The 26,464-nt window shown below is 39.8% G+C and overlaps 1 protein-coding gene across 4 annotated transcripts in view; it reads left to right on the forward strand.

Moving 5' to 3' along the window:
- The window catches only part of epha8 (eph receptor A8), a 144,245-nt gene that overhangs the window by 99,199 nt on the left and 18,582 nt on the right, over window positions 1-26,464 (forward strand). For 2 of the 4 annotated variants that reach the window (XM_005452257.4, XM_005452258.4), the window contains exons 7-14: window positions 7,762-7,917; window positions 8,136-8,564; window positions 10,855-10,979; window positions 15,643-15,805; window positions 21,249-21,381; window positions 23,676-23,743; window positions 24,063-24,188; window positions 24,775-24,960. In XM_005452257.4, coding sequence (XP_005452314.1) covers window positions 7,762-7,917; window positions 8,136-8,564; window positions 10,855-10,979; window positions 15,643-15,805; window positions 21,249-21,381; window positions 23,676-23,743; window positions 24,063-24,188; window positions 24,775-24,960 — 1,386 coding nt within the window. The remainder of the gene's footprint in view (window positions 1-7,761; window positions 7,918-8,135; window positions 8,565-10,854; window positions 10,980-15,642; window positions 15,806-21,248; window positions 21,382-23,675; window positions 23,744-24,062; window positions 24,189-24,774; window positions 24,961-26,464) is intronic. The other 2 variants (XM_005452259.4, XM_013272149.3) reach the window with 1 other exon arrangement.

Below are 26,464 nucleotides of genomic sequence, written 5' to 3' on the forward strand. Positions count from 1 at the left end.
AAATCATAAAGGGGAATTTCCAGCCGTGAAGCTCAAGTCAAGTGCACTTTTCCAGCAGGACAACGATCTGAAACACTCAAAGTCCACCATTTTGGAGTGACTTAATCAGACTTAAAGTCCAGACTTAAATCTGATCGTTCATACAACTAATGCAGAAGAATGTAATATGCAATTAAAAAATTAAATACCAGCTTCATGAGTTGGTGGAGACCAAAACTGAGTTTAAAGAACACTTTAATTGTTTAAATTTAAAAACTCAGCTTGATAGAAATACTGACATTGTTCTGTACAGCGCTGATGCACTTAAAGTGTGACATGTTCCCTGTAAACAACTTTATGATGCAATAGTGTATGAATTATGTATTTACAGATTGTTTTGCTGCCCCCAAGTGGCAAAATAAAATATATTCCTCTCACTTGGGACAATACTGCTTACATACTGACTCGCTCACTGCTGACAACCAAGGATAAATTCCCAGAATGAGCTTTGTGGTGGAATCCATGGACTTCGAAGTAAAATCCCTCGAACCGTCTTAGCTGAAGTATGTGCTGCAAACACTGCAGATCCCTCTCGGTTTTGCAGGCATGTCAGCCTGATGTCTGTAAATAAAAGCCAGTCATTTTTGTCTCAGCACAGGATTTGTTCGTAAACAGCAGAATAAATGTGAGCTGGTAAAGCAAGCTGCTTCTGCCTCCTCTCCACCTTACACTTACCAGCTGACCGACCTCACTCTGGTTTGTGTTCCCAAATGTGTCAGCCCCCGAAAAAGTGTTTTCTTATGGCTTTTTTATGTTCTCTCGGCATGCTATGCAAGATATTTAAGATTTTCAACATGTGACAATATTGCTGAAGATTAATGTATATTTAGTTAGGCAATTTAAGATAACTCTGAATAGCATTAAAACAATATGTATGAAAAATTATGCTTTCTGATTTTGACAGTAACACCACAAGTAATATGTGATTTTTAAATGTAGTGTTTAAAAAGCTAACAAATGTAATCATAGGTTGCTGCCAGCTTTGCATCTCTGTTATTTACTCTTTGGAGTCTCTGGAGAAAACAAAATGTGTGCACGTCAGAGAATATTCAGCTGAAATTTTCATTTTTTTCAGCTTTCAATTGTTATGCGTTTCTCATAGAAGTCTTCTGTTGCTCTTTTATAACATTGATTGTCCAGGTCTTTTGGTGTGATCAGCCCTGACAGTTTTTATATGACAAACACACATCTAGAAGCACAGCAGCCCCTCTCTCGATCTCTTTCTCATTGTTAATGGACGCCTATATCTTTGTCTGAAAGGACAGGCAGACAGGAACAGGTCATGGTACATTAAATGGTGAATTATAAATGATAGAGATTGAATTATGGGCAAGACTAACAAAACACTGTGCGTGCACCATTGTCTAAAATCCTAGTCATCAAGCCTGATGAAAGGTAATTAATTAAAATCCTCGTTGTGTATTGCAACCAATAACAGTTCCAGCTGTTTGTGATGTCATATTTTGCTTAATAGCTTTGTTATTAGTGTGAATGCTTGTAAAAGCATTCACAGTATTGTTCTTCTACATCTTTATTATTATCTTAACCACATTCCGTACGTTTTTTGGCATCTAACTCCTTCAAAACCGTTCAACTTAGAAAAACCATTCAAACACCGTTAGATTCCTCTTCTTTTGGACATGACTGCTTCTACTTTTCTCATTTTTAACATTTATATTTTTAATTTTATTCAACTTTTTTCAACAAAAATTTCCCATGTATTTCAATGGGGAGACCCTTCAAATCCTCATTCAACTTACTCATTTTCAAACTGTATCTACTTCCACATACGTTGACATAGAGCCACCATTCAAACTTTAAAACGAAGAGAAGACTTTCAACTATTCAACTTGTATTTATCTTTTCAATATCTATTATACTTTTTCTTCAGTTCCAGTTTAAGTTTCATGATGTTTTTTCAGCCGTTTCAGAGTTTATAATGGGTGTGTATGGGACGGAATGTTGGGGCTAGAGTGAGAGAGCTCAACTGCTAGAGTGAGAGGAGCAAGAAAATTAATCTTAAAATCTTTTTTAAAACTGCTGCTGTGTCCGCGGCGTTTGCTCTACAAGTATGATTTTACCCTCAAAACGTAGCCACCGCTGTCCTCTTTCGTCCAATGTGTTTACTATAGTAATAGGTGTTATGGTTCTTTCATAAATGTCACCAATGCACAGCCTCCTCCGTCCAACTATTCCATAGACTCTAATGTTAAAATGGCTCAGAAGGTTCGTTTGAAAATCAGAAGAGCATGGCGTCTTTCCACTGTCACCATGTCCATATAATAAACTCCACAGGCATGAAAACTGAGAATTCAGTAGACTAGACATTGCTGGCGCTCACGTTGAAAGAATTTTGTCAATACGACCTATACTTTTCATTTGGGAACAATTTGTTTGGGGCTGACTTTTCTGTTCATTTTAAGCAGCAAAAGTGAGGTGCATGTCTGTGTGCGTGTGTATGGAGCCATTGGGTGCAGTCACTATAGCAACCAGGCTCACACCTGCCTGCCTAACGAGCTCTGTCTCTCACTGTGCCAAGATTCATCTTAAACACTTCTCTTTCAACTGCTGCTGTGTCCACAGTGTTTGCTCTACAGCCATCATTTTGCTCTCAAAACGTCGCCATCGTTCTTCTCTTTCCAACACCATGTCTTTCAAAGCTCAGACATTTAAATTTTTTAAACTGTGTGGATTCAAGTGGAGGGATCACATTTTACTCATTCAGTGATTCAAAGAATATGAACTTATAATATTCATTCAGATGTTTTCTGACTCTAAATAGTCTTTTCTCATTTCTTAGGTTTTTCTAATTTACATTTAAAACATTTTCAGCTTTTTTCCAACTTCTCTGTGGATGTCAGCTTTTAGCAGTTCAGCTTTTTTGTTTTCAGGTGAAAATTTCTGTATTTTTCATCTCATTCAACATTTTTAACTTAAAATTCAGCAATTAATTCATTTCAGTGCATACATTCAGATTCAAGCATTCACACTGCAGTTTCTTCAGAAAATGCACTTTCTAGTTAGACTTGTTAGTCAGTCCCATATACAGTACTGTAAGTTACCCACAGATGATGAACACGGTGTCAATCTGCCATTTTGCTGTGTGCAGACACTCTTGGTGCTTCGATCCAGAACAGACTGCTCGCAGAATTTATCAGTCTTAGAGAGCTGTTAAGTCAACTTTATGGTTATTTTGGAAGATAAACCTTCTGTTTGTGGTGCTATTAAATTACAGGGTATTATACAGAGGGGTGCCTATTATGTATACACCACTCAGTAATAATAGAAACACCTGAAAAAACAGCTCTACAGTCCCAAAGCATCCAAAAATTTAAATTAGTAATTGTTAGATACTAAAACTTCCTGAAAGCCAGAATGTATTGTAACTGGCTGTATTACTATTATGTAAATGTTCCTTACAAATTAAGTGCCTTTAGAATAGTCCTGTTTTACATTGAAATTTGTAGAGTTAAAAGACTGTAAATGACCAGTTTGGAACAGAATAGTACAAAACTCAACAGACGGCAAAAGAGATGTTTGATCACACAAAGTCAGGAGAGGCTAAAAACTACAAATTTAGAATGCTTTTTTCCCCCAGAGTCTTAGAAAATGTAGGTTAACGATCTCTAGACAGCTCCTCTGTGTAGAGTTTATAAATTTAAAATCAGCGGTTCGAACTTTTGCTTCATGGAAAATATCAGTCATGATATCGTTTGAATTGTATTATTTACAAAGGTCGACGAAGCTACCACACCAGTAATGTAGCTTTTTATACAGAGTGCAATGAAACATTCTCAAAAAATAACTGAATAAATAAAGTTAAAAAACCAAAACTGATGTACAATATTTTCAAGCTATTGCTGATTTCTGTAAATATTATGTGAATGTAAAATGCTGCTGACATCATTTGGAACCAGTCTGATTTTTTGTAGCCGGAAACGAGTGGAATGCCCACTGTGCATCTGGAACAAGTTACGAGTGTGAGGTATGGTAAATTTGCTCACAGATGAGGGTAGAGTAGACCACATTGTCTGATTGGTGCAGCATCTGCTTTACTGCATTACAGTCTGTTGTGGTGAGGAAGCTGCTGAGTGTGAATGTAAAACTGTCCAATTACCAGTCGATCTACTTTCCTTCCCTTATCTATGGTTATAATCAGTGGGCAGTGAAGAAATGAAAGAAATTAAACTCTTCTGAAGGGTGTCAGGGCTCTGTTGTAGGGGTGAGTAGAGCTGTTGCTCCTCCACACTGGATAAGAGCCATATGATGTGGCTCAGGTATCTGACTGCTGCATCCTAGATGCATGAAGGAGTGTTTCCGCAGGTCCTTCCTCCCTGCAGCTGTCAGACTATACAATCAAAACTGCTCCCAACAAACATAGATGGTTACATCAGCGCTGTAATTTGCACTAATCAACCGAACAACTACTACTGTTATAACTTGCACATTACTTTTCTCAGTTTATATATACTAACTTATTGTAAGTTACATGTCTGCTTTTTAATGCACAGGTACAACACACAATCTTTACTTTTCTAATTATTCTAAATAATCTTAACTATTTAAACATCTTTCAGTATCCTGCTCTGTTTGCACACTACAACCTGGGTTTGCCACTTATCTGTACTTTAATTTTAATAACTGTACAGTACTGTTTTGGTAACTATTGTCCATGATATTTAAAAATTTTGTGTGTTTCTGTTCTATGTTCTGTGTCCTGTTCTGTTTGTATATGTGTTTTTTTTGCTGCTGTTACAACCAAATTTCCCCCTATGGGACAATTAAAAGATTATTCTATTCTATTCTATTCTATTCTATCTGGCAGGTATCTGATTTCTGTGTGCCTCTTAGGGAAGGTGTTTTAGGCCGGGACAAGGCTCTTGGGGCTAGAACATGCTTCTGGGCTGGCTTCGGAATGTCTTGGCGAACCCACTAATGGCGGAAGGAGGTGGTCAGAAGTCTGAGCATCTCTGCTTAGATTCCATATCCAGGATAAGCAGAACATAGATGAACTAACATGGATGGCTTTATCATTGAAACACTGCTGACATCTCGTAGGACAGACACTGTTGCTACTTTCAGTTTCTTAGAAGGTTTTGTTACTAACTTGACAGGTTTTAAATTGATTTTTTCCTCAAATAATTGATTATAATTGATACCCAGTTTTGCATATCTTAATCTTCAAGTTTTCGCTGCACTTCAAAATAGAATTTTGGTGCCAGATTTTGAAGCTACGATATAAAGTCCCCTTTTTGACAGAATGTTTACCAGCCTCACTGATATGGTTTTCATGTTGTGAATTTTTCTGCCTGTCACAGTAGGTCATCATGGCAAAATGTACTTCTGCAGGTTTTAAGCTTTTTGGCACAAGTTGGATGGATGTGTCTGTCTGGGCAGATTTAGTCAGTGACCTAATGTAATAACAGTGCAATATGGAGTGAAATCTAGTATGTGTGTACTTGGAGTGTACAGACATCCAAGTAAAGGTTCAATGAAGGATATGATACAACCAAATGGAAAGCTTTCAAGGCTGAAAAATAACCATTAAAAAAACACAGTGGAAGTTAATGTGTTGGTTTCTTTTCTTTGACTTATGACTCATATTTGGTTTTCTGCTTGATTCCCATTAACTGAAGTAACTATTTAATTATTTTGGGGGGAGGGGGTTGTCAGTTGTCCCTTGTGTGTTATACTAGTCTGATGAGCTAATATTTAAATCCACTTTGTCTTGTCTGGTAAGTCAGTTTTTTTTAATGCAATTAGTTTGATGGTATTTTGTTAAGTTGCTTTTATTACTTTTTTGTTTTTTTATTTGTTTACTTATATATAATATATTTTTGCTTTTTTTTTTGTTAAATAAAACCCACTTTCTCCATAATTACTCCTGTGTCCTCATGTCCAGGCAGCTCATTCACTCACAAGCTTAATTAGCAAGTATGTGTTGCAGCCATGAATGCAGCTCGCTAACCTTGCTTGCTAGCTGTAGCTTATAATTTAGCACTGTTTTTGCTCTAATTGTAGCATCCTTAGCTTACAATATAAAGTGAGGCTTTATATTGTTCTTGTTATATAAGTAAACCCAAATAAAACTGATCACATTTCAGTGTAAATATGGCCACTTGTGGCTCTGAAATACAAACATGGCAGTGTCCTGAACACTTATTGCTGAGGCTCCATGGCCTCTTCCTCCTTTACCCCCCTGAAAGTCATTTACATGTTACCTGTGTAAGTACCTCCCAAAATGACTATATCTTGTATATAAATACTGTATATTTTCCACAGTGGGTGTGGTGTAAGACATAATTGGTGTTGCAATTGCTAATTGGTCCCTGGTGTTCGTTTTGAATCTGGTTTGACTTCCATTTGGGTAAAAGATCAGAGGTTTTCTTTCTTTTCTTTGTGCTTTAGGGTTACTAAAGCATCTAATGAAGAGGTCTACTGACACATGGAGGGAACTTCATGATTGTTTTGTTTGGTTTAATTTTGGAGGCAAGTCCTCCACGTTGTTTGTATTTCTTCCCAATTTCCATTTCATATTCATATATCAGTCAAAGCTTACCTGTGCATAACTACTGAATAGTGGACGGATGACTTCCCACTGCCACCAGAAATCAGTGTCAGGCACATAAAAGCTGTAATTTTAGCTGTGGGGAAGCCAGTGGGATTACATTATTGTGGTAGCAACTTCCCATTCACTGTAGATGGGTAGATTTTAGATAGGGACGGATTCTTATATTGTCAGCTGTCACTGTTTTAAATAACTAAAAGCTGCTTTATGAGGGATTCTCAAAATATAATATCATAAAAATAACTCAATCATATGCCTGACCCTACATTGAATGAATTTGCTGAACATTTGCATGGGGAGTGTACAGTTACAGGTATAGGGAGGTTTTAATTGTTTACAAACATATTTAAAAATGTCTTCAATAATCAGGAATACATTTCAGCTGTATATTTTCTTATAAATTTGCTCTTCTTGGTTTCCCATTTTATGTTTCTTTCAGTGTCTTTGACGTCTAAAGCCCTGAAATGGTCTTCTATTTGCTTTAGAAGGAAAGGTTAGGCAAAGACTGAAACACAGCATTTTGGGGAAGAGCAAATTACCATGTGCGAAGAAGAGCAAACAGGGATGCATCGTTTTCATGTATGCTGCTTTGCTGTGTGTACGCAAGGTTTACCCCTGCCCCATTTACCAAAGCAGAAGCCTATTAACCGCCTGGAAAGAGAATATATTTATCAGAGCCCCTCTATTATTAATCAGTGCAGAGTTAAAAGTGAATATGTATCAGAGCAGCTGAATAAGGTTGAAACACGGTCTGGATTCTGATGGTCTCACTGGGAGTATCAACAGTGCAGCGCCTTTTCAGCCCAAATCTGAACAGAAAGAAGTATGACTTTCATCTCCCCTGCTCTGCAGTCTCTGCGGTTACAAGGTCTGTAATTATACATAGATTAAGGGGGAGTTGGGGTGGGTCTATGTCCTAAATTGAATGCTTTAGAGGAGATGACACAGTTTTGAAAAAGTTGAAGCTTCACGTTGATATGCACAGCTTGCTATAAGAGTGTGATTCATGCCTCTCTGAATGCACTCTCTCTGAATTTTATCATGGTCTGACTGATTATGGCAATGCAGCTTCCCTGCAAGGTCTCTATTTACTCTATTTATTCTCCCTGCCCCTCTCTCACTCTTTCTCTGTCTCTATCGCCCTGTTTCTGCAGCCTGTGAGGTGGGTTTCTATAAGCCGGTGGCAGGCGATGGTCTGTGTGGCAAATGTCCTCAACACAGCCACTCAGAGACCAGAGCCGCCCTCTCCTGCCCCTGTGACACCAACTACTATCGGGCAGCAGATGACACACCGGCAGCTCCATGCTCCCGTAAGTACAAAAACACAGTGTACCAGAAAGTCCAATCCCACAGGCAAGGTGTGGGATTGCCTTGAAAAAGTGAAAAGACATGCACATAAACACACTCGAACAGCACACGGTAACCATGAAATGATGTGCTGAACTTATCTTTGCCTCAGAAATCGAATTTACTTTTTTTTCAGACATGATCAAACCTCCGAATGAACTCAAATCTCTCTTTTCTCCAGGCCCTCCATCTGCTCCAGTAAACGTCATCTCCTCAGTCAATGGGACCTCTGTGAATTTAGAGTGGGACCGTCCTCTGGATACAGGGGGTCGCAGCGACCTGCAGTACAACGTGTTGTGTATGAAGTGCTTAGGCGAAGGAGGGCCCTGTGAGGACTGTTCATCCTCCCCTGGGGGCATCACTGGTGGAGGGAAGGCAGGTGGAGGGGCAAGTGCTGGGGCAGGGGGAGGAGGGATGGTGGAGCGTTCGGGCACAGCTGCGGTCCGATTCGTTCCTCGCCAGACCGGGCTGAAGGAGTCTTGGGTGACAGTGCTCAACCTGGTGGCCCACACCAACTACTCCTTCCGCATCCTGGCCATGAATGCAGTGTCACACCTAACCAATGAGCCAACACCTTACGCCGTGGTCAACATCACAACGAACCAGGCAGGTAGGGTTCAGAACAATGACGTACTGGAAATCATTACGAGTAGTTTAATAGGCAGCCCTTACTTTGAATTCAGTTAATCACATCCTTATGTATATCCAGTGTATTTGGCTTGTACTTTTCCTCAAAATAAACTTCTCTGTCTGAATTGTGATTAGAGGAAATGATCATGGTGAAGAGTCAGCATTAGGGTAGGTGTGTATTCGTGACTTCGTTACTTCCTTGTCCCCAAATATATAATAGATTGCAACTTTTTTCTCCAGAAGAGCTGGAGCACAAGCCACACCCTCCACACAAGGATCTGTAAAGTGTAGAAATTCAAAAACAGGCAATAGTAATACAAAGAACTCACAAGAAACACAAAAAAGAAACAAAGAAAAAAATAGGAAATATAAAGCTGAAAAAAATAATACAAGGAATGTAAACTAATATGGAGTACAAGAAAGTAAAGTCCAATTTGAAGCCTCTAGGTCAGTGATCGTTATGCTAATGGCTACTTTCTCACAGACTTTAAGGTAGAAATAATTGAAGTGTATGACAGAGATTTAGAAATAAAAGAGAAAGTGTCTTAACAGAAACTAAAAAAATAATGACAGCAGAAAACGAACTGTGAATTCAAGAGAATTCGCAAGTAGAAATCTTTGTAAGTCTTTTGGTAAAGATTTAAAGAGTCTGTAAATCTCTCACAAATACATTAAGGAGACTTTCTTCATTTTCTGTCATTTATATTCTGTTACAGTGGTGTAGTTTCTAATTAAAGTAAAGCCAGTGAATATTAAAGTGAGCCCCGTGAGCCAAAAGCACAGGCGTCAGACAATTATGTCTACTCTTGGATCTATGACATCGCAGATGTGGTCATCTCAGGCCCATAGCTTTAGTAGGCACAGAATCTCCACCCTCCTTACAAACCTCCTGCTTGTCAGTGAGAGCCAATCACAAATAAGCTGGCTTAAAGGGAGTGTGGTCTTAAATAATAAAATAAATAATAATAAATACAAAATCTGTACGTGTAACAAATAAAGTAAATGGATCACAACGGAGTTATGGATCTATAAAGGTGCACTGAAAGCAGGATTGTGACTGGTTTATATTGGTGGTAAGAAGCATAAGATATGATTGCATCAATGGTGCATGTTCATACATGTAACTGCAATGCCCTGTGCACAAATCTAACATTAAATAAGTCAGTGTGAAAACTATATAATAATTAGAAACCAAAAGAAGAGAAATGTCATGAAAATTAAATGAAATAAAATGTTTAAAACTCAAGTTTAAAAGTCACCTGTGAGTTATTGGCGACTCACTTGCAGTCACATCATTCGGAGTTTGAATCCAGCCTTGGCCCTTTATCAGACATACTTTTCTCTCTTTGTGGTTCTTTCACTGTCAAACGTGCAGAAGTGCCAAAATAACAATATTTAAAAGGAATGTGCTGTCTCAGTGACATTTTGTGCTGATAATGAAAAACAGGTTGTGCAATGTGCACTTTGTTTCTGTAAGGATTAGTTGGAATAGCTGCTACTGTCAGCAAACAGAACTCATGGCTAACTTTCTTCTATGCTCTACGCTGACGTCATAAACAGAACTCGGCCCATTTCTGTTGTGATGAATGTGACAGCAACGACTTGTATTAAATTTAAATTGTATTAAATAAATTTATTAAAATAAATAAATAAAATAAATAAATAAATAAAAAAAAATCTCTGTTGGCTAGTTGGAAGTAACTGTAACCAGTTTCCAAAAATTAATTGTGACTGACTCACTGACTAACCCGAGTTTCCAAAAGGACGTCTAGTACAAATGACAGGAGGTGAAAAGCAGTGTTTGTGGATGTACAATTAGGTTTTGTTCTTTTTAAGACATCTGTAATACAACTTTGAATTAATTTTAAGACCAAATGTGAGTACAGCACACAAGTAAAAAGCCAAGTTAATACACTGATAACATTAAAATATTTTTGTGCAGCAGAATTACATTTAATCTAGGTTTAAAGTAAGACTTCATCAAGAAATCTTTTAATCTTTGTTAATTACACCTTGCCTTGGGCAACAATTAGAACCTCTATCTTATTAGCAGTTAAAATTCTAGAAACTCTAGAAATAAAGTTGGATGCCATCAGTGAGTAAGTTGCAGCTTATGTTAAAGCTAACAGCAGGTGAAAAAACAAACAAAACAAAAAGCCTGTCAGAGTAGGCCTTTACTTACTTCACAGTAACCTCATCTCCTTACGCTCTGTAACCATGGAAAAACATCTAGAGTTGACAAAACCATGTCTTCCCTGTTTCTTGTGCAGCCCCCTCTGAAGTGTTAGCGATCCGGCAGGAGAACACCAGTCAGAACAGCGTGACTCTGCTGTGGCACGAACCCGATCAGCCCAACGGAGTTATCCTGGAGTACGACATCAAATATTATGAGAAGGTACACTAGTTGCTACATCTGTACCACTCAAGCCTTAAAAACAGTTCTGTAGTCACTTGTTTGAGTCTGATCCCAACCTATTGTGCTTATTTTCCAAAAAGACTTACGTGAAACTCTTCAGGCATCTCATGAGAGGAAAAACTGTACCTGTAAACGCATTGTCTTCAAAGGGCCGCCACTAAGCTGAGGCACAATATTGTGAAAACAGAGGAGTGACGGTTGGACAGACTCAGGATAACTTCATCCAAGAAAAAGACCCTGCTGGCAGCCGAGCTACTTGAAAGGAAAGGTTGAAAGAGGAAAGAGAATGAGAGCAAGAAGGAGATTGAGGCGGTGTAGATTCCAACTTAGCGAAAGGGACAGTGACAGCGAGCGGCTTGGCGGGCGTGACCTGTCGATAACCTAATTGCCACAAGTGTGTGCCTGAATGTGCATGTATGTGCGTTTGGGTGAGTATGTGTGGTTTTCTGTGTGTGTGTGTGTGTGTGTGTGTGTGTGTGTGTGTGTGTGTGTGTGTGTGTGGTTTGATAGAAATCAGCTAATTGCAGAGGGAGCAGCCTGGGAGCCGGTGGTCTCATAGCCAAACAAGCAGGATGGTGTGGGGAGTTCTGAAGGATTAGCTCATCTCTTGCGCTGCTGTCTTAATCTGGCCTCGCTCAGGGGTGAGACGCCTGTGGGGGATTTTCAAGTGGACAAGTCAGCAATGTGCTTTCTTAAGGTTTTTTAGTACTGTACTGAACAACAGTGAGTCACAACGAGGATGGCGGCTGCTGCAGCTGAGGATGATGAAAACAAAAAAGAGCCAACACTTTATAATTTGGCTGTTATCCTTCCCTGGGACACCCAAATGATTCAGCTGCTCTACTGTTTCCATACACCTTGTAACTCTTTATATTGTTTTGTTGAGTGTTTTTCCACTACACATTTAAAGTATGTCTAAATTATTGATAATGATATGATAATGATGAACATGATCAAGACTTCAAAAAAGGAATATGATAAACTGCACATCCCCTTTTTGATGAATATGTACATGTAAGCAGCTGAATTTTGTAACACAGATAGTTATGCATAATAATCTTGACAATTCACTTTTAACTAAAGATGCATCACAAATGAATCTAATATCAAAAAAGAAACAAGAAAATAGGACAAACACTATTCAGGGTACATGTCATTTTTCTGGCTGACAGAAGCAGATGAAAAGATTTTCTGAGGTATTTACATGGCAATAAAGTCTAACTGACAGAGCAGGTTATATTCATTTCCCATGTTCAGCATTGGCTCTAATGAGTCTACTAGTTAAAGCAGTGGTTCCCAAACTTTTTATGCCAGGCCCCCTTTTTTACAAGAAAAATGTTCGCGGCCCCCACCACCTAACCCCCCCCAAACGCATCCTCCAAACACACACACCCATATTTTGTTTACAAACTCCATTGCGGTTTATTTCACACCTCAAACATTTAGTAAACAATTAAGCAAATACAAGTAAACGGCAATAAATTAGAGGTAGTAATAAAATATACTACTAACTCTTTTACGCTACGTCCACACCTACACCGGTATTTTTTGAAAACGCAGCTGTTTCTATGCGTTTGGGCTTTTCGTCAACACGTAAACGGTGTTGCGATTCACCGAAAACGGAGATTATTTAAAACTCCTTTTTTGCGTTTACGTGTGGATGAGGATTACAGAGTTCGTCACGCAACGACAAAGGTATTTGCCTCTTTTCACGTCACGCTGTGCGCCACATTATTGTTTACATGAGATGAATTGCAGAATGGCAGATAGAGACAAAATACTGTTACTGTTAATCTGACTATCTTCAGGTTTTACACGCTTACATATACACACGCAGTTACTGTCCCTCCATTTAGAAAGGCAGAGGCGTCACGGTGTAATTATTTTACGTGTAGTTGTTTTTTTTTTCCCTGTGTAATAATATTCAACATTGCTGTCAATACATTTTTCAAAAAATGCCTCTCTGTGCAAAATGGGTTCAAAAACAAAAACAGCTGTGGGATACTGTTTGTCCGTGATTTGAACCGGGGGGAACAAATTACGGCAGGATCAGCCTGATATTATTTGTATCCCACTGTAACTTTACTGCATAAAGAGCTAACATGTCCAAAATGTCAGGAGTAGTGAGTTATTACAAGAAGTGTTTGTGAACTAAAAATCAAGAATGTGGGATCCTGTTTGTCCGTGATTTGGAGAGCCCAGCGCGTGCTCCCGACGCAGGGAAACTAATTTTGCAGGGGAGACCTACCTTGGCACTTGTGCAGGTGAAGCCAAAGGGAAGATATGCTTCACCATATTTTCCTGTCTTTGGCTTGGAAGGAAGTTGGTTTGGAAACATATTTGGCGATGCTTCATCTCCTGCTTTGCGTTTGTGTGGGAGCCCCGTCAAAAACCTGTCCACAGTGTCCAAGCGCTCCTTTTTTTTTTTTTTTTTCATACCGCCCCCCCCCCCGCAATGGCTCTGCGGAACCTCTGAGTTAAAGGAAGACTGTAAGAAATAAAGTGAGTGTTGTGATAGCTATATGTGGATGGTAGATTCAGTGTGATCTTCCATTTTTTTCAATCATCTTTAAAGGCACTTACAGGATATCTTCCTTATTGTCACCAAATCCGATAATTCTGCCTCATAATTCATTACATCTTTTCTACAGTGTCTGCAAACCTCAGATCCAGGTCCTCTGCTTCATACCGAAGAGATTCATCTTAAGAAATGGGCCTCAATAATAAAGTGTCATTTCCAAAAAAAGCTCAGTTATTTTTTAAAACAATGGTGGCACTGTAGCTTTGATTAAATATTACTCAAACAGGTGGGAATGCTGCATTTTGTTGAGGTCTGTTGTCAGCCATGGATCAATACACATTTGGCGCTCCAGTGGGTTTTCATGGAAGAATAATAGTGCATTTGGAAAGGAGTCCAAATAAACTATAGTGTTCATGCATTCATGTGATAAATGTAGTTTAAATTGTTGGTTTGAAGAATATCATCTGCCTCTTGTTTAAGTTTGTTTTTGTTAAAAAATGGAATACACAATAAAAAGATGTTTAATTGCCTACAAAACACAGATGAGGATGCAATATAAAAAGAAAGAGAATGAGAAAAAGTTGGGTTGCTTAGCAGCTTGCAGATGTGTAGCACCTGTGGGCATGATAAAGCATCTTAAATAATGTGTGCTGTATGAGATTTACCAATTGTATGTGTACAGCAAGGTAAGTTTACTTGTATGGCACTATTCACACTGAACTAAGTGTTTTATAGAGGCATAGAAAGAATAAATAGCATTTCTGTTAGAGAGCTATTAGGATTACAACTGATTTCGGTTATTTATCTGTCAGAGATGATGATGAACATTGATGATGGATCAGCCCACCAATTTGGCTGAATCAGTGGTTAGCATTTCCTTCATTTTTTTGTGTCCATTATTCTTGGCTTATTTGCATCCAGTGTGTGCATGAAGTGTGTGAGCAGAACAGACTGCAAGACTGTATGTTTGACTGTGTGTTTTTATATTGGGACATACAGTATATATTTGTCTTTAATGTGTGGTTTTATCCAAACTGAAAATCTGTGTGCTTTTAAAAGTGCTTTATTATTATTTGTAGACAGGTTGTATATAAAATGCAAATAAGAACAGAATTCAATGACTTGCAACTCTCATGGCATATCATGAAATGAAAACTATGACTAAGACCCAGGACTGTTGTCTAGATCAGACAAGAATGGGACAGCATCCTTTCCCAAAAATCCAGCAACTGGATGCAGCACAGTAAAGTACAGACTGTTATTAAAAGAAGAGACACTGGTAAACATGGCCTCATCCCAGCTTAATTGTGTTGCCTTCATCTAATTTAAACAAGCTTAAAATTGCAATTTGTCTAACTTAGAATTTGGGATGTTTTCTGTGTTCTATTATAAACAAAATACGGGTTTATGTAAATCATTACATTGTGCTTTTGTTTATTTTAGACAGTCTCTCAGCTTTTGGGGGTTATGTCATTATTATAAAAAAAAACACATTTTGAATGAAATGTGGGATTTTGTACCACTGCTTTAAAATTCACTGTTGCTGTAAAGCAGTCTTGTTCATTAGTAAGAAATAACGCCACTCATGTCATTGTGTGTTAAGGTAAATATTTTAGTCTTATGTCAGTACACTTGTTGTATTTAGTCAACCCAGAGTGTCATATATTGCAATTTTTGTGTCTCATTGTTATGTTTTTTGCAGGTGGTCCTGGATGCAGTAATATTTGCATTGAGGACCAGGGTTTGTCAAGAAAGAGACTTTGATTTGCAGCTTTGTGTTTTCCACTTGATTTTTTCCCCCCAGTCTGCTAATATTTTAATTTTTATTCACTTTTCATTTTGGTATTCGGTCACAGGCTTAGTCACAAAAACAGCCTAGCTCAGTGTAGACCCTAAAGGTTTCTTGCTTAGATTTGGTCTTGCTGTTGTTACAGTTTAATGCATCGCGCACTGATGCCAAATAATAACTTGAATGTAACTCGTTTAGCAAAGCAACATTACTCCACACCTTGAGAATAACAGCCGACTGATTTAATTCATTTCTGAAACTATTGTTCACAGTTTGGAAGTCACACCAATCTTCACAACCCTAATCTTTAGATGTATTTGTCATTCTTGCAGGATAATGAAGAGCACAGTTACTCCACTCTGAAGTCCAAAAACACCAGCGCCCGAGTGTCAGGGCTGAAGCCAGGTACCAAGTATATCTTCCAGGTCCGAGCCAGAACCTCAGCAGGCTGCGGACGCTTCAGCCAGAACATAGAGATCCAGACTGGGAAAGCAGGTGTGTGTATGTGCGTGTACACTGGTCTGCGAGGAGAAAAGAAAAGAGAAAACGCTGTATTGCTAAATTGTTTGGTAAAATCTCCTGCCCTCCATAAGTGACTAGAAACCTTTGATACACTGGAAAAAAGTCCAGTAACAACAGTTAAAAGACTATCACCTCAAAGTTAAGCCAAACAGCACAGCATGGTCCTAGGCTGAAGAGGTTTGGGTGTCAGCGAGGGTGATAACTGCCCCAGTCCACCCCTCTGTTCCATTGATCTGTGCTTTGTTAGAGGGTCACCCCTGTCAGCAAAGCTGCAGCCTACCCAGGCTTCAAACAGCTATACACAGTGCTGCTGTGGGGTAGAAGTTTCATGTCTTTCACCTGAAGTAAGAACAACACAGACTGTTACAGAAAACTTCTATTCGAATATTTTTCTTTCCTAATAAGGGATTTGGCAGATAATGTCCTGAGCAGGCGCTAGGTCTGCAAAGCTCAACCACCTACCTAGTTGGAGTCCCAGTGCTGTTTCACTGACTAATAGCCTCCTTTCGGAGGCTGTTCACCGGACCAAACTCTCGCTGACTGAACAAGAGGGCTATACACATTCCATGAGCCTTCATGCTGAGTAATCAATAAGTCCTAAGTTTTATGATAAACAGACAACAGTTGCCTTTTTCCAGAGCTGTGTGTTTTGCCAACTGCAAACTATGCAAATTCTAAGAACTGAGTTGTGCGCAAGCCTGTGATCCTTAACATGAAGACTAGATGGCTTAGTCAGTGCACCACTTTAGTCCACGCTGAAATATCTTAACACTACTGGGTGGATTCTAATGAACAATGGACATGTGTACGGTTCCCAGAGGACAAACATAGAATAACTTTTATTTTGCTGATACCTAACTTTCATGCCCAAAGGTCTTTAGTTGTTTTTATACATGCACTGCAGCCCTGGGCTCTCCTTTTGCGTGCTTGCAACAGTCGAGTTCATGTGTGACAACTGTTTTTGACAGTTATAAAATGGATTGGTTAAATTTGGTCACTTAAAATAAAGTATTAAGGCTCTGATGATCCAACCTGTATTTAGTTCCAACATCAGGTCAAAATTTTAACCTGTCTAGTAAATTATCTTTTGGCAGAATTCGGTATTGTTTTCTATATATTGTGAAGGTTTACAGTGGGACCAGTTTGAGGACCATTTGGCACCATCCTGTCTTTTCAGGATTCAGCTTTTTTTAACATTCAGTTCATGTCAGTGTTTGGTAGTGGAGGTTATTTTGCCCTAATCAGTTGGCAGTGGCTGGGTAGTCATACGGGCTGTGACATTGGCTCAGACTGTTAAATCTAACATCTATGTGTCAAACCAAGAAATATGTTTTTTTAAGGTTTGCCATTTCAGTTAACTGACTTTCAACAGCCCAGTGCATCCATTTCATCCACGTCTTGCCATTTCATTTGCAATCAATTCTGACTCTGGCGCAAGATGATGACATCTCTATTCTTAATCCTGACAAGTACAAGACTCTGATTTCATCAGCTGTTTCTGAAACAGAGAAAACAACTACCACTAGCCACGCAAAGATGTGGGTGAACGTTCGGTCAGCTGTCAATATCACATAATTACAGAAAATTGCCAATAATTTTCTCACGCAAAGCTGTAATTAATTCTCCCATCCTCGACATTTTCAAGTAGACCTTTTGGAGAAAAGGCTAAATTAGTTTCGAACTCATACTGGAAACCTTCCACTGTCACTTTGAATTTATATGATATATACATACTTACTTTAAAGATATACATAATGGACAGAGTGAGCATGTTTTGCTATTACTTTGTACACACTAAAAATTAATAATGTGAAAACATGTACATGATGCAATAACATCTTTCATGGTAAGTCATAGTAATGGTAAAAAGAAAGTACACCATTTCTGCTTCCATAGGCATGCCAATAGAAAGTAGAACCCAAGTGCTGCTAATAAAATGCACTTGCTGAACTTGATTATCTGCAAGCGTGAGGACCGCTATAGAAGCAGAATTTTAGCAGTTTATTGTTTTGGAGCATTAACTTAGTGTCAAGGAGAAAAGACATCATCAGCAATTATTGCTGCGCAGTTGTCTTGGAAGGGTTATAAGACCAAACTAGCAAACAATACACACACACACATACACACACATATACATAAAAAAAAAATCCCCTCTCGCCCCTGCTGGCAGTCTATCCTTCAAGCTCGGGTCCTCTACCAGAGGCCTGGGAGCTTGAAGGTCCTGTGCTGTATCTTAGCTGTTCCTAGGACTGTGCTCTTCTGGACAGAGATCTCTGATGTTGTTCCTGGGATCTGCTGGAGCAACTCCCCTAGCTTGGGGGTCACTGCACCTAGTGCTCCGATTACTACAGGGACTACTGTTAATGTCACCCTCCACATCTTCTAGAGTTCTTCTCTAAGCCCTTGGTATTTCTCGAGCTTCTTGTGTTCCTTTTCATGATTTGCTATCACTCATTATAGGTCGGCTGTCACTACAGCCATCTTCCTCTGCTTGTCCACTACCACTCTGTCCTGTTGGTTAGCCATCATCAGTTTGTCTATCTGTATCTGAAAGTCCCACAGGATCATAGCTCATTCATTCTCAAACACCCTAGGGGATGTGTCCCATTTTACATCAGGGGCATTCTGAAACATCTGCACCTGGGATCTTCCTGGTGTGGTAAATCCCAGACTCTATCGATCTTGTGCTGAGAGGCTGTTCCTGTGCTGCCATTATTAATGCCTCTCTGCTTTCTTTCAGTCCAGCTTTGGTAGGATTTCTGTATGTCAGTCACTTCATCTATCTGCCAGTGCTACATACCATGCAGGGGCCTGTCCTTCCATGATGGTTCTTCTGCTTGATCTTTTTCTTTCTTGGGTTTCTGCTGCCTAAGGCATTTACTATGCGCGCAGTCAGTTGTGGCCATCTTCCCAATGCACTCATGTTTCTTTGTTGTCTCATCCTGTATAGTGGTTCTGATACTCACTAGTCCTCGGCCTCCCTCCTTTCGCTTAGCATGCAGTCTCAGGGTGCTGGATTTCGGTTATAACCTTCCATGCATGGTCAGGAGCTTCCTTGTCTTGATGTCAGTGGCTTTGTGTCTCCCTTCTATATTTTATATTCCCATTGCTATAAGATTGATTGCCCGGATCTTGTTGCCCATACCTGAGGACTCCCAAGCAAAGACTCACAGCTTTGGAAAGCTTCTTGAAGAGGCATACCAGAGAAATAGAAGGCGGGAGAATAAACCAGCTGTTCTCCACAGAATTATCCAAGGTGTACTCTCCAAGCATATGGGAGAAGGATGCAACGCATAACGGCAGTTCTCAGTGACTAAGAGCAGACCACAGCAACCTCCCTGAACAGGGTCCAGGAACCATCATAGTGGCAGACATTCAAGAAAGGGTCTCCAGTATGAAGAGTTGGACAGCACCAGGCCCCCAGGTTCACGCCTACTGGCTGAAGAAGCTGACTGCACTCCATGAACAGCTGGCACTACAAATGAACCAGCTGCTAGTCAGTGAGAGACACCCAGAATGGCTAACCGAAGGCTGGATAGTCCTGATCCCCAAGGACCCCCAGAAGGGACTGGCCTCATCCAAATACTGGCCAATAACCTGCCTCAGTACCACATGGAAGCTCCTGTCATGCATCATAGCGGTTAAGATGAACGGGCACATGGCTCAAAACATGAGTGTTTTGAGCCATGTGCCCGTTCATCTTAGTACAAACAGAATTGGCAGGAATATCAGGACTATCAAAGGAGTAAAACACCAGCTACTGGTAGACAGAGCAGTCGCCTAAGACTGTAAGACCTGCCTGTGATCAGGTACCCTGCTGGGATAATAAGCTGGCCAAAAAAGGAGACAGAAGCCACTAACATCAAGACAAGTAAGCGCCTAACCATGCATGCAGGGTTTCGGCCCAAATCCACCACCCTGAGATTGTACGCTAAGCAGAAGGAAGGAGGCTGGGAACTAATGAGTGTCAGAACCACTGTCCAGTATAAGACATAGAACATCCATGAGTACATCAGGAAGATGGCCCCAAATGACCGCATGCTCAGTGAATACTTCAGGCAGCAGAAGCGTGAGAAAGCGGAGCAAGAGGAGAAACCATAATGAAAGGACAGGCCCTTGCATGGTATGTGCCACCGGCAGATAGAGGAAATGATCGACTTTCAGAAATCTTACCAGTGGCTGGACAAAACTGGACTGAAAGGCAGCACAGACGCACTAATCATGACAGCACAGGAACAAGCTCTGAGCACAAGATCCTTAGAGTCTGGGGTCTATCACACCAGGCAAGACCCCAGGTGCAGGCTATGTAAAGATGCCCCTGAGACAATCCAGCACATAACAGTAGGGTGCAAGACGCTAGCAGGCAGGGCATATATGGAGCGCCATAAGCAAGTGGCCAGCATAGTATACAGAAAATAGCCGAGAAGGGGCTTGGAAGGTCAAAATGGGAGACGCCCCCTAGGGTGGTTGAGAATGACTGTTCCTGTTTGATTTCCAGATACAGACTGACAAACTGGTGATGGTTAACCAACCGGATATAGTAGTGGTGGACAAGTAGGGTGATAGACGTAGCGATACCAAACAACAGCAGCATCACGAAGAAGGAACATGGGAAGCTGGAGAAGTACCAAGGGCTCAGAGAAGAGCTCAAGAAGATGTGGAGGGTGAAGGTAAAAGTGGTCCCAGTGGTAATCGGAGCACTTGGTGCAGTGACTCTGAAGCTAGGCGAGTGGCTCCAGCAGATCCCAGGAACAACATCCGAGATCTCTGTCCAGAAGAGATCAGTCCTAGGGACAGCGAAGATACTATGCAAGACCCACAAGCTCAATTATTTATATTATGAGAGATCACAAAAACCATATTGTTACAGGGATCTTCACACCTTGGATATTTGCATTTGTTGGCTTGGAGACTATATTGTTCACTAGACTCAAATTGTGATCCAATTGGTTTGAATATTTCTTTTCACTCTATGAAACCTCTGTCGTTCTAGTTCCCACATTCACTGCTACTGAGCTCATCTGATAGTTGGTGCACACCTCTAACACTTACTGTGTACTTCAGCGTTCACTGAACCAAAACGTTTAGTTTTATTATGCAGATCAACTCAGACATCTATGTATCTATGTATTACAGTGTACTTAAAGATATAGATGTAATCTTTTATGACAGCATTCGGTCTTTCTGGGTATTTGACCACATTAGCTGGATATTTCCTACCTAATGTGACGGACAAACAGGAGGTGATTATAAAATGGTGAGGCTATTTAACAAAGCTCCAAATTTCTGTTTATCTTGTTTAACCAATGACACTCTACCTGCCGCCTGTGTTTGCCAGTGTCTGTGTTTGTGTAAACTGTGAGCATTGGTGACAGCGTTCCCTCAGCTAACACACTCTGTTTGTGTGTCTCTGCAGTTCCTTTGCGTTACAACACCATGACCATCATCTGGATCTGCATGGCCCTGGTGTCTGGTCTGGTCACCTTTCTGGCCATCATCATCTGCAGGAAACGGCAAGGCTACACTTTACCACACTACCCATCTCTGCTGTGTGTGGAACACTTTCTTACACTACTCTTACGATCATGCCTCTTTGTGTAGTTTCTTTTGATCAAATCTCCCGTGTGCACTGTATTTCTCTAAGCTGTTGCCACCTAAAAATGTGGGAAAGGATCTTGTTTAAGCCTGTGTTTGAGAAGTACCATTAGTACCTCTTAGTACCCCTTATGACGTTGAAATGTTTGTAATGTTAGATGCACAAGTAGTCTGCATGCTATATTTTCAAGCTTAAGTATAATGTATAAATGAGAGTTTTGAAAGCTAATATTCCTTAGCCCTTGCGGTCTTATTTAGCTAATTTCCTAACTTGTAATTTCCACCTCATAGTGGTTTTAATTATGTTGATTCATGTCCAGTAGCTTGCAAGCCAAATATTCATACTTATCCCACCCCCCACCCCTCCCTTTTGATGTCTTGTAGTTACATCTCTGTAGAACTGCACTAAATAATTAATTTCATTGCCCTTAATTAATTTACACTTCAGTGCATATTAGGTTTTTCATTGCCAATAGAAAAAGTAGGAAAAAAATAATGAGTTAGAGGACTCCAGACAAGATCCTGCTGTCGTGACTGGAGAGTTTTTAGCATATGCCACTGAGACAAAAGAAAAAGAAAAAAGAACAGTTGGTATTTGAGTTCAAGGAGATGGCCACTTTACTCATGTAAATATTTAACTACAAGGCAATAAACCACAAGGGGAAAGTTTAGTTTTTACAAAGAAAGTAAACTGCATTAAACAGCTTTGCAAAATGAGCACTCTGTTATACTGATTATATTTTTTAATGCAATATATATGTAAGAAAATAAAACAAAGTAGCCTAGCTAATGCTAGCAGTCATGCTAATGCTAGCATGCATCTCATTTGTCACTCATCTCACTTTTTTAGCTGATGGTCAGTATTTAGTGGACATAACAGGGTCTAGATCTCTAGACCTACATATTTACCACCTGCTTTTTTTTTTTTTTCTAATGACCTGGGACTCACCCCCTTTTAGAGAAATCTGAGGTGAAATTCCCTCTTGTTCTGTGATACTTTCCTGATGACTTTATGGGTTCAGTCACTAATTTGAGGGCATATTGAATACAACATCTTGTAAATTATGGTCCAAATTAGAGTCAGAAATGAGAATAAACCAAGATTTACTTATAATATGGGTGCAGTGCCCCTCAGTTTTACAGTCTGATCGATCATCCTGTTTTAAAACACCAAGATGATGACAGGGAAACCTCTCAGCTCAAGGCTCTAAAACTGGACTTCACTAACATTATGTACATGGTATACATATACCAAAGTATACATGTAGGTTGGTAAATGGGTACCAATGGTAAAATCAATCTTATATATACAGTCTATGCTAATAAGCACCATAATCACTTTGTTGCACTCTAGGTAGGTTGTCAGTCACTGATTTATTATACATCTTTATCAAAATAGTAAACTAGGATATTTTTACATGTAAGCTAAAAAACAGCAGGAAATGAAATACCCTGCAGTGCATCAGTGTAGACGTAACATCAAAAAACACATGCCCTAAAGCTACAAGTGGCAACATTTGAATCTGTATGAGTGAAGAAGTCATTTTCCTTTTCACTCTTAAATGTACTCCTGGGATGTCTCTGCTTTGCCTTGTCAATATGAATATTGATGCTAATAATATTGAGTTTTAATTATGTGGACATGCCCATAGAAAAAGGTTTGCTATTATAAAAATGATACCTCACCTCGCCAAACTAACTCAAAGGACTCAAAGGAATTTTGCTCTTTAGGACATACCCTTTAACCTTTTATCATCCTCCAGTTCACCAACAACCAGTCTAGAGTTAGGGGTACAGTAATTGGAATTCCTGTGTAGAAAAGCTTTTAACAGAAAACATGCCAAAATGATGTATATATAATGTATGAGACTATAAGAAAAGTCCTCTTCTTTCTACATTACATTTTATTCTGCAGCTATAACAAAAAACACCTAGACCACCTCAACCAGTCAAGGGGTAGCCCTTGACTGGTTGCCAGTAACACCGTAAAGTCTCACTGTTTGTTGTTAATAAATGACTAAGTATCACTGAGTGATGAATGGCTTTGTTAAACTTAATAATTAATTATGAGCAAATATTGATTTATTAATTTTCAACTATACTTAGAGTTTGAAAGTGTTTTCCACTATTGTCCTTTATTCATCCCTCTGTATGTTTATATGTATGGGCATGTGTGTGTGTTTTTGTGGCCGTGTGTGTGTGTGTGTGTGTGTGTGTGTGTGTGTGTGTGTGTGTGTGCTTTGTATAGACACTGTGGCTATAGCAAAGCCTTCCAGGACTCCGACGAGGAGAAGATGCATTACCAGAATGGTCACGGTATGTTTGGCCCATTTCTCAATTATTACTAATAATAGATTAGATGGCATTCTTTGACAAAGTCACATTTTCATCCCTGTTTAATAAAGTTTATCCTCAGAGCAAACAATTTTCATCAGGCTCTGAGTGATTACAGGAGAATACACTCCTTGGCCCCTGCATGCTGTGTATTCTTCCACTCCCTCTGTCTGCTCTTTTTTCCGTGTCATTTCTCTCCTCTTTCATCAGGTTTTCCCTGCACACACCGGTAACGGGGCTCAGATGCGATGTTGCTCTCATTCTCCAATATGTGACCAAATGCTAATGTTGTTTATCTTAGTGTCATTCCCCGATGCGAGGTTCTATATCGACCCACACACGTACGAGGACCCCTGCCAGGCGGTCCACGAGTTTGCCAGAGAAATTGAAGCTTCCAGGATCAAAATAGAGAAAATCATTGGTTCAGGTAAAACCATGAACTTGTGTGTGCTCACACACACAGAAAACACACACACACACACATACACACACATAGTGAGAATCATTGGCTATGCTAACTTAAAATCATTGGCCGGTGTAAAGGCTGTGGTGTGCAGCAGAGAGGAGGATAGCAAAGTGGAATCAGAGCGTTGCGTGGGGCTGTCAATCAAAGCTCCTCAGACAGGAAGAGAATACTAACACTGTGTCAGCCTCACAATTCACTGTGCTACATATGACTGCTGCAGCCAGAGAGACAAATAGAAATGTATGACAAAGACGCATTCAGACAGTGCAATCACCAGTTTAAAGTTCTGTTGAGCTAAAGATAAGAATGGATGGCTAATTAGCTAATGGCAGCTTTTGCACATATATGTGAACAGATAGTTTGTAAGTGGGCTGTTTTCTCTTATCTACCCTGGCAAATTAAATGACACGTTCTCATTCACACAAATGGCTTAGGAGTGGGTGGAGGGTGCAAGGAAGCACAACGAATATTTACTATTGTGGAACAGATTTAAAGGCTAAAAATGTTTGATCTGCTGCATTACTGTGTTCCTCTGCCATGTTTTCAGGGGAGTTTGGGGAGGTTTGCTACGGACGTATGAGGCTCCCAGGAAAACGAGACATCCCAGTGGCTCTAAAGACCCTGAAGGCAGGATACACAGAAAAGCAGAAGAGAGACTTCCTGGCCGAGGCTTCAATAATGGCCCAGTTCGACCACCCCAATGTCATCCGTTTAGAGGGGGTAGTAACCCACAGTACGCTCCATCGACTACAATATATCATTGTGAAAAAAATAGATCATTTTCAAAACTATTTGCTTTCAGACACAGGTATAGCAAGACCTGTATTAATATTGATCTGCTTATTCCACTATAGTTGCATTTGTGGCACAGAAACTCTAGAGAGGGAGGTCTGCCTGAAATGCTTTGGCAGCACATGTGTCATCCACATTATCAGCTACAGCATGCTAGCTGGGCTGGGGTACCCTTCCAGATGGGCAGACACTATTACAAAAGATGTTTACTCACTATAATGCTTGATTTACAGTACTTAATTAAATCCCGATGCCCTATGCAGTTTCCTAGCTTGATGTACTCTTTAAAAAAAAACCCAACTAACTCCCCATTGTAGCTATGCAGACCACAACAACTATATTACTACTAAATGATGATAGTGTATAATTAAGCAAAGTTCAGTATTTTTGTTTTTCCCATTTTCATAGCTCACATTCCAAGTCCAACATTAACAGCTCCGTTTAAATCTTAATAGCAGAGCAGTCCTGGTACATCAGCGCACAAGTGTAAAAGCAAACAACACAACTCTTTGGGGATTCAATAATTTTATTTATTTTTTACTTTTTTGGCCAACTGTAAACAGAGGCAGAGCCAAACTTTTATCTGCTGAGGCTCTGGCCACTCATCAGCCCAATCCAAATAACCAACGAAGAAAGCCTGGGAGTTACATATACTCACACAACCAGGCTTGCAGCTAGCAACTAATATTTTGTCTAGCAAAACTTTTATGCAGACTTACTTCACAGTTGTAGTTATGACAGGGACATTCAAACAGTGCAAGCACCATTTTGAAATCTAATTATCCAGTTAGCTTTATCAAAAAACGAAACGAAAATAACGGCACCAATTGGCTGCATTGTTTTTAGTCAATTGATGGCTACATGAAAGGGATTTATATATGAGTCTTTATGGTATACTTTCACATGGTAGTCATGCCTGTTAAAGCAAATGATGAGGAAGTGAGTGTTCGTGGTCTTCCAAATTAAGTATTAATATCAGCCTGCCCACACTTCTAAAAACTGTTTGACGAGGCACTGCAGCTTCTCTGATCACACACGTACATAAAGTAAATTTTGTCTCATGGTAGTATTAATAAAGTTTCCAATGAGAAGCCAGTATTACTACAGTACATCCAAACAGTATTCACTGTGCTTTAATTATTCCACATTTTGTTAAGTTACATCTCCACGATCTCCTCCATAATGTGGAGAGGCATACACCTGCTTATTTATAATGTCCCGTAGTTTACATTGCATGTCAGAGCATAAACCAAGCCGTGAAGTCCAAGGAATTGTCTGTAGACCTCCAAGACAGGATTGTATTGAGGTACAGATCTGGAGAAGGCACAGAAATAATTCTGCAGCATTGAAGTTCTCAGTGAGCACACTGGCCTCCATCATTCATAAAAGGAAGAACCATCAGGACTCTTCCTAGGCTGGTTGCTTGGCCAATCTGAGCTTTCAGA

The sequence above is a fragment of the Oreochromis niloticus genome, linkage group LG5 (assembly GCF_001858045.2).
Source record: "Oreochromis niloticus isolate F11D_XX linkage group LG5, O_niloticus_UMD_NMBU, whole genome shotgun sequence".
Lineage (NCBI taxonomy): Eukaryota > Metazoa > Chordata > Actinopteri > Cichliformes > Cichlidae > Oreochromis > Oreochromis niloticus.